This window comes from Bolinopsis microptera, chromosome 2, assembly GCF_026151205.1.
Source record: "Bolinopsis microptera isolate Bmic1 chromosome 2, MBARI_Bmic_1.0, whole genome shotgun sequence".
NCBI lineage: Eukaryota > Metazoa > Ctenophora > Tentaculata > Lobata > Bolinopsidae > Bolinopsis > Bolinopsis microptera.
Window position 1 is genome coordinate 21,661,465 of NC_087073.1, and position 9,256 is coordinate 21,670,720.

Sequence of the window (9,256 nt, forward strand, 5' to 3'; positions counted from 1 at the left end):
CTTTGAAAAGGGGCGTTCTAGTAATGACAGGATGTCGTTACTATCGTAAATAGCTCTTGAGCTGTTTAGCTTTAATGCTTGTTTAATTATTTCATAGGTTGATCGAGGGTTCGTCTGGAGCTGGAGGGCATTGTAATGATTGCTAATGATCTTTTGTTTGAATTGTAACTGATTTTGTTGATTTTAATTGTTATTAGAATGCACGGTTTGAAATATATTTCCGAATTCCGATCAGTCACCAGTATACTGGGTAAACGTACTTTAGTGCGAAAATCAGAATACTGTTACTTAATGTTACTTAATGATTAATCTAAGGGCTTATTTCCTTCACGATAAAGCTTCATAGCAGCAGCTTCAGTCTGTTTAATAACTTAATATTTTGCTAATTTGTTAATGTTGTTATTAAAGTTCAGTTATATACCTAGTAATGTTAGTGATCTTGTAACTTACCGTTTTCTTACTACGTTAAGTTCTTAATTGAAAATCCCACGACGCCAATTCTGGTTTTCAAAACACAAAAATGCAGAAACAAATCCCCTCAATTCGTCATATTCCCTGAGAAATACCTTTAAATATATCAATATGACCATTTCAAAGATCGTTTCCTATGGCTAGGTGATGCATGATCACGAGTAAACGCTCTATTCCGCTCATAACTCAGATCGTTCAACAAACGCCCTTTTTGTGCCACAACCTTACCAGAATGGTCTCTCAAGTGAGTAACAAGTTTTGGTAACATTACGAGGAAGTGGTCTCTAACTTTTATCTTAAATAAACTAAACCCGGTTGATGGAATTTCAGATGGTTAACATTAGGTCCAATTTTGTGAGGTACAGTCTCCTATTCACTGTAATACTCTTCGTGGTACAGGTACCAGACTCAGTGTCCTTCCCCAAAGAGGAAGAGAAAGTGATTGAACTCTGGAAGAAGAACGACACTTTTAAGAAGTCGTTAGAGCAAAGTAAAGCAGCTAAACGTCCAGCCTACACGTTCTATGACGGTCCTCCCTTTGCTACAGGACTTCCTCACTACGGTCACTTGCTGGCTGGCTCTGTTAAGGATATCGTTACTAGGTCGGTAAAAACTAAACCAGCACGGTATTTTGATGTTCCAGCTCATTCCAATACAATTTTTGTAGAAAATATCAAACTTCTTGAAGTCTTCACTTTTCATACTCGGATTGTGATGGAGGTCCCCAGACTCCGGTTCAGAACCTCTACATATTATATTTAACATGTCCCTGTCCTCCCCAGGTATGCTCACCAGAACGGGTACCATGTGGAGAGGCGGTTTGGTTGGGATTGTCACGGTTTACCTGTAGAGCACGAGATTGACAAGAAACTTGGTGCGTTTAACCTCCATCTAACAAAAACTAACAATAATAAGATACAAATTCTTTACATTTTACTAACTGCTATAATAACTACCTAATAAAACCTGCAAGCCCCTAAAACCTCCTATTTCTCCAGGGATCACGGGACCTGCTGACGTGCACGCAATGGGTATAGACAAGTACAACGCGGAGTGTAGGAGTATTGTGATGAGGTACGCTAGTGAGTGGGAACACTCTGTACAGAGACTCGGCAGATGGATAGATTTCGAGAACGTGGGTAAACTTTTAGTCTTATGTAACATGTGTGTAAGATCTAGAACTTCCGTGAGGCTCTTTTAATCTAGGTTTTAATAAAGCTTGATGTTGTTGACGTATTACTGAACTTATAAACAGGATTCTTATTAAAATATTTCCCGCAGGACTACAAGACTTTATATCCTGAATTCATGGAGTCAGTGTGGTGGGTGTGGTCACAGATGTTTGCTAAAGGTCTTGTTTACAAAGGTTTCAAAGTAATGCCCTACTCCACTGCCTGCAACACACCTCTCTCTAACTTTGAGGTTAACCAGAACTACCACGATGTCACGGACCCTGCCGTCTTCGTCAGCTTCCCCATCGACCAGGACCCGGGAGTCAGCTTTGTGGCCTGGACCACCACCCCCTGGACCCTGCCCAGCAACCTTGCCTTGTGTGCTAACCCTGATGAGATATACGTGAAGATCCTGGACAAAGTCAGGGACCAGAAGTTCATCTTGATGGAAGCTAGGCTGTGTGGATTGTACAAGACAGAAGATGACTACACAATTCTTGAGAAGTTCGCCGGAAATACCCTAGCTGGTAAGACTTACACCCCTCTGTTTCCCTTACATGGAGCAGATGAAGGCTAATGGAGCGTTTAAAGTGTGTCTTGATAAATATGTTACTAAGGATGCGGGTACGGGTATGGTCCATCAGGCCCCAGCATTTGGAGAGGACGATTACCGAGTTTGTTTGGCCAATGGGGTTTTCAAAAAGGGCAGGAACCTGACATATGCCCTGTTGATCCCACCGGAAAGTTCCTCTCTATCGTGACTGACTTTGATGGAATGTATGTGAAAGATGCTGACAAGCACATCATCAAGAAGCTGAAGGAAGAAGGAAGAATGGTCCACGCTGGAACCATAAACCACAGCTACCCATACTGTTGGAGATCTGATACCCCCCTCATCTACAGGGTCATCCCCAGTTGGTTCATCAAGGTCACTGCACTCCGTGAGAAACTGCTGGCCAATAACGACAAGTGTTACTGGGTTCCTGAGTTTGTCAAAGAGAAGAGGTTTAAGAACTGGTTGGCTGACTGTCGCGATTGGAGCGTGTCCAGGAACAGGTATTGGGGAACTCCTATACCTCTTTGGGTTAGTGATGACGGCGAGGAGATTGTGTGTGTGGGATCTATCAAGGAGCTGGAGGACCTAACCGGGGAGAAGATAACTGATCTTCATCGGGAGAGCATTGATCATCTCACTATTCCGTCGAAGTGTGGTAAGGGTGTTTTGAAGAGGGTACCGGAGGTGTTCGATTGTTGGTTTGAAAGTGGAAGTATGCCCTACGCGCAGCAGCATTATCCATTTGAAAATGTTTCTCAGTTCGATTCTAAGTTCCCAGCTGAATTCATTGCGGAAGGAGTTGATCAAACGAGAGGATGGTTCTACACACTTCTGGTCCTCGCCACGGCCCTATTTGATAAACCACCATATAAGAACCTGATCGTGACCGGTCTGGTGCTTGCTTCCGACGGAAAGAAGATGAGCAAGCGTCTGAAGAACTACCCGGACCCAACTACTGTCATGGACAAATACGGAGCAGACTCTCTGAGGCTGTATCTGATCGACTCCCCTGTTGTTAGAGCTGATACTCTCCGCTTCAAAGAGGAAGGTGTCAAGGATGTCCTCAAGGATGTTCTTCTACCATGGTTCAACGCTTACCGCTTCTTGATCCAAAATATAATCCGACTAGATAAAGAAGATGGCGTGAAGTTCGTGTATAATGAAAACAGTCCAGTCCTGTCCAATAACGTGATGGATAAGTGGATCCTGTCCTACACGCACACTTTAATAGAATTCGTGAAGGTGGAGATGGCTGCTTACAGACTCTACACAGTTGTTCCCCGTCTGCTCCAGTTTATTGAGAACCTCACTAATTGGTACGTTAGGCTGAACAGAGCGAGACTGCGAGGAGAGGTTGATTTGGAGGAGTGCCAGGCGAGCGTGCAGACTCTCTTCTCCGTCATGTTCAACATGATCCGACTCATGGCCCCATTCACTCCATTCATCACCGAGATGATGTACCAGAACTTGCACAAGAGCATTGATAAAAACATGATCAAGGGGGCATCAGACAGTATTCACTACATGATGCTACCAAAGTACGACCCCAAGATGGTTGATAAGGATATTGAACGCCGTGTGTCGGTAATGCAGGCTGTTATTGAAACAGGCCGTGTTCTCAGGGACCGAAACACTCTCCCTATAAAATATCCTTTAAAGGAGGTTGTTCTGGTGGACGCTGATCCTACAACTCTGGCAGACGCCCAGGCTCTGGAGTCTTACATTGTCAGTGAGCTCAATGTGAAGAAGTTGACAGTTTCATCTGATAAGAAGAAGTACGATGTGAAACTGACTGCCAAACCAAACCACATGATTCTGGGGAAACGGCTGAAGAAGGACTTTAAACCCGTGTCAGCAGCCATCGCTAAACTTACTGACGCTCAACTTACGGAGATGAAGGAGTCAGGGAAACGGGAAATTCTCGGTCATACTATCGGTTTTGATGAGATGCATGTTGGTTACGAGGTGAACTCTGAGTCGGGCTCGTATGCTGCTGCTTCAATGCACAATGTTCTGGTCTTACTCGACCTGTCTACTGACCAGGAGATGATGGATGAGGGCCTGGCGAGAGAGGTCATCAACAGAATTCAGAAGCTTAGGAAGTCAGCTAAATTAGTCCCAACTGATAAAATCTCCATATTTTACGCGATTGACAGCAAGAAGAAGGATAACGAAGACATGTCTAGAGCAATGAGAAACTATCAAGATTTCATCGAAACTGGCGTAAAGTCTCCATTCTTAGGCGAACCCGCTCAGGAAAATGTAATTATTTCTGAAGAAGTGGAGGTTAAAGGAAGCAGATTCCAGCTTACTCTCTGTGGAGATGTCAAGAAAAGTAGCTCCGGTCCTGTCGTCCAATGGCCTCAGGGTCGTCCATCCGGTAAATACTTCACCGTCAACTACAACGATTCCTCAAGGGAAATCCTACTACAACCCAACGGTAATCAACTGTCAGCAATACGACTTGAGAGGGAAGTTAAAGCCATGTATGGGCTGTTTGGAAGGACGGTAATCTTGAGTTTTAATGGTAGTGCGGTTAAATGTACAACACGTGACCTTACTTTCCTTGGCGGGGGTATTGTCACAGTTATAACAGCGTAGCTGCTCATCTTCTTAGGTCATATTATAGGGTAAATAATTTAACTCAAGCTTTATCATATTTCATTTTCATAAAGGTATTTGACTGATTTTATGGAGTTTTCCCACTATCTCGTTTGACTGCCTCTCTCTCTCTCTCTCTCTCTCTCTCTCTCTATTTCTCTCTCTCTGATTGCTGTTTAAGTCTCGCCGACGAGACTGACAATTATTGCTCATATTATTGTATTGTCATCTTCATAATGTTCCCAATCATATTTTAAATGTTAAAATGTCCTCGACTTCCCACGAATCGCATAATCTTGTTGTATAATTCGCTGTATGTTGGCAACTGACTAACTGAACTAAATAACGAACAGGATGTAGCAATGTTGAACTAACTCCGGAAGATGTTGAGGAGTCAGATCGAGCACTGTGCCACCCCTGTCTGGTACAGCCACTTCCGACCTATCACCTTCGACACCTTGTTCGTTCACCTGACTCCTGATTTCCTGGCTTATCTGTCCGCTGACGGTGTTGTGCTGCCTCCCTCCCTCATTCCTTCTCACCCCCACAATCAGCAGCAGGACAGCTCCGACAGTGAGGTGAGAAATAGTTAATTTCACTGATGTAACGGCCATTTGTTATCTGTCCCGCCATTATATGTCCCGCCATTGTATGTCCCTGTAACGGCTATTATCTGTCCCGCCACTAGCTGTCCCGCCGATAAGGGGTCCTTCGTTCAGGTCTTTGGAGAAATACACCGCCATAATCTGTCCCATTAATCTGTCCCGCCATTATATGTCCCATAATCTGTCCCGCCATTATATGTCCCGCATCTAGTGGCGGTACAGAAATACATCCAGGTATGGAATTAAATTTATTTTTTCTTTCTAATTCTATCCTTTCTCAGGTAGATGAGGAAGAATGGGAAGAGACTCCGCAAGCAACCCAACCGGACTTCCCGGACCTGGAGGAGAAAGTGAGGCTAGCAATAGAGCGTCTTGGTGGAGAAGCGTTTATCAAGCTCAACTGGTCCGCGCCCCGTGACGTGAGTTGGATGTTGCATGATAATTCCCTCTGCTGCCGGACCCCGCTGGATGTTATCCTGTTATTGAAGGGCAGCGAGTTTATTCAACATGACCTGACCCAGGCGTTTATGGAATGTACTGATGGTATCAGCCAGACACCCACAGGAGGGTTCGTCCTAACGATACGCAGGTTCCAGAGCATAACCCCTGCTGGAGAGTTTAGGTGTTTTGTTAGGGCTAACAACCTGATAGCTGTGTCCCAGCGGAACCACCGCCAGTTTCTCGCCTCCATCCCTGCCGATAGAATCAACATCCTGAACGATATCCAGCACTTCTTTTTCAACTACATCCAGGCAAAGTTCCCGGACCCTGACTTTGTGTTCGACGTTTACAGATCAGGACCTCACCATGTTATTCTGGTCGACTTTAACCCGTTCTGCAGGGTCACCGACCCGCTCCTCTTCGCCTGGGAGGAGCTCTGCGGGTTGACCCCGGGCCCACAGCCCGTGTTTAAAGTGGTTGAAAACCAGGAGAGTATCAAGGGTCACCCTTACGGCGCTAACAGGGTCCCACAGGACATTGTGAGCATTAATAACCAGCAGGAAATTAACGAGTTTGTGAGCATGTTCAATAATGGCAAGTTTGCGGGCGACAGTGACGATGATGACTTGTGAGACAGATCAGGAGGATCAGGATAGTCGATATATCCAGTGCCATCTCCTTATATGGGCATCACGTGTCAGTACCATCGTATCTATAAGGACAATGTACCCAACTTATTATTTTTAAGAGTCACAAGTTCGAAGTTACGAAGTTCTGAGGATGGATGCAGTTGTTTGAAAATGATTAGACAGAAAGGGATGTTTCTGGATATAAGATAACGTTATTTATTACTGAATTGTAATTATCAATTATAGCTGATTTTTATAGAATCTGTATGATATAACCATTTCTTTTTACAACATTTTTGAGAAGAATATGCGTATGAAATAGCTGATAATATATACATAGTAAGATAACGGATGCTTTACCTCTAGTATTTAATTTAGTCATCGGGTGAAGTCGTTTTAAGTTTTAATTTTATATTATTGATTTATTACATAGATTTATGAGGTCACCGTTCATGAACAAAGATTACAATGGCCGCATTGTTGCGCAATAATTTATCTCGAATGACAGTCTTTTCCAATCTGTAATTAATTTATCTCAGAAACTTGTGCCACCTGACTCGTTGAAAGTTATATAATCGTTTACCACAACTGATAGCTAAATGTGAATGGTGCATTTTAATTGAGAGCCGAAATTTTAAATCCTTTTTCTTTTAACTTTAAGTTCTTTTTATTTAACATTATTTCTTGCTTATTTCACTGTTTTCATTTCGTTTCCCTGATTACCGGATGGAATCGCTGTCTCCAAATTTCCAGACTTTCTCAATCACGAATCAATTTATATACAAATGAATAGTAATAGTATGTAAAATTATATAATCGCGCTAAAAATAGGTTTTGCAGGATGGCAGAGTCACTGGAAGCTATGCGACAAGCGAGACTAGCGGCCCTAAGTCGGTCTGCTGAAGCCTCTGCCAATACACCATCACCACACCCTGCTCCTCTACAACAACCTAACAAAGCTTACTCCAGAACCCCTCCAGTCAACCAAACTAACCACTCTCAGAGTAACAAAATCCACACCCTCTCCTCCACCAGGTCCAACTCTGGGTCTGGGACCAGACTAGCTGCTAACTCCAGAACACAAGTCGTCACACAAACTCATGAACTCTACGTGAGGCTACCCTCTAAAGAGATAACTTCAGAGCAGTTGGTGATGTTTATTAAATGTCAGTTCAATGTTAACGCCTCCGTAAGGTACATGAACACCAAGCAACAGTCGTACCAGATGACCGACAGGAACTTTTGTTTTGTTGAGTGTGATTCAAGGGCGGACATGGACCGGCTCATTGAAGATATGAACGACACGACTATCGGAGATTGGGAGGATCCGATCATGGTTAAAGAGAAACTGGACCATCCCCCCTCTGGGTGAAGACTCTGTTTCTAGTTGATGGTTATTTCTTGTTCGGTGTTTTCCAGGTTCTCGTTCCAGGTTTTCAATTTGTTGGTTCTTGTCTAAGTCTGTCTGTCCAGTTGTTACTATTGAACACTGTCCGTAGCATGATGTTGATTGTTTTTATTTCTATTTGAAAATTGGGTGATTCATAATTCAATTATCTAATATGAAATAATCTGGTTCAGTTACGGTTAAGATTTAAAGATTTCGTTTCTGTAAGGCGTAATGAATGTAGATTGTTGATGTTAGAGTCGATATTTGACTATTATCTAACTATCTATGGTTGACTGTGGTGGTTATAGTATGTTAACATTTATATTTTGAGATATTTTTGTTATTTTTTAGTTTTACAATTTCATTGGACATGGTTGGATGTAGTGATATTTTATCAGTTTGTTGATTTGTTGCTATTACTGCGTTTCATTGATCAAAGAAAAACGATGTATGCGCAGATAAATTTGTACGCCTTTAATAATATAAAGCTCTCCGTTCAGATTTCTAGAAAATAATTAAAAGCACGGCTGTGGAGATGCGAGCAATGTCTCCAAAAATAAATAAATTTCAGCAGGATGTCAGACTCGTCCATCCCGCTGCCATTTTTCTGAGTTTTAGAAATTTAAAGTTATATGTGGAAAAGGCAAAATATGAGTTATTTAGGTTATTGAAGTGAAAAAATTTGCAATAGAAAATGTAAGTCAGAATATGTAAGTCGATAAACCTGCATTCTGCAATCATCCTAGCTTTGATAAAATGTGTATGAAAATGGATTATAGTATCAATGTGTAAGATTTTATGTGATTTGGTTGGGGACCGTTCATTTGCTCTCGCTGTCGTAGTCAAACCATGTATTGCTGAACTGTCTCCCAATTGTTAAAGAATTCCGGGTGTGATTATCCAGTTTCTGAAGTTTCCACCCGATTAAAATTAGTTTGAAGTTGATGTTTCAGCCAGTCTGAATCAGATTCCGATTGAGGGAGGCTTCAATTACTGAGCTATTTTAAATTTTATGTAATTGGGGGTATGTAATAGTCATGGTTTGCTTGAGTTTTTACTTTCCAATGGGATCAGTACGAAAACATATATTATGTGAGCCCAAAATACATCAATGTTGCACAGTTGCATAATAAATATATGTGCTTTTATTTCAAGCGAATTAGAAAACGACCAAATTTGTAAAATATGTAAATCCCGGCTCAGTCATTTCCACACACAATCTTAATCACAATTATACCCAAGACAGCACTTTAATTTTAATTATATTTAATACTGTATAATACTGTTTTATAGCTTAACTGAATCACTTGGGATTGAAAGTTTAAAAGTTCATCGTGTTTGAAATGACTCATAATAATGTAATGCTTAAAAAACGAGTTTTATAAATGTAT

General features: G+C 42.0%; 3 protein-coding genes across 3 annotated transcripts in view; 2 read left to right on the forward strand and 1 right to left on the reverse strand.

Annotated features, from left to right (window-relative positions):
* The window catches only part of LOC134811787 (cell division cycle protein 123 homolog), a 32,455-nt gene extending 25,278 nt beyond the window's left edge, over positions 1 to 7,177 (forward strand). The window contains exons 2-3 of the mRNA XM_063818854.1: positions 5,152 to 5,378; positions 5,687 to 7,177. Of these exons, the coding sequence (XP_063674924.1) occupies positions 5,184 to 5,378; positions 5,687 to 6,478 (987 nt within the window). The 5' untranslated portion in view covers positions 5,152 to 5,183 and the 3' untranslated portion in view covers positions 6,479 to 7,177. The remainder of the gene's footprint in view (positions 1 to 5,151; positions 5,379 to 5,686) is intronic.
* LOC134811788 (coiled-coil domain-containing protein 92-like) overlaps positions 1 to 9,256 on the reverse strand; it is an 85,254-nt gene that overhangs the window by 39,423 nt on the left and 36,575 nt on the right. The gene's annotated exons all lie outside the window — the stretch shown is intronic.
* On the forward strand, positions 607 to 4,904 carry LOC134811783 (isoleucine--tRNA ligase, cytoplasmic-like). Its single transcript, XM_063818848.1, is given in 7 exon segments — positions 607 to 715; positions 871 to 1,073; positions 1,254 to 1,345; positions 1,470 to 1,606; positions 1,753 to 2,190; positions 2,192 to 2,362; positions 2,365 to 4,904. Coding segments are annotated over 7 exon segments (3,570 nt in total). The 5' UTR covers positions 607 to 622; the 3' UTR covers positions 4,801 to 4,904.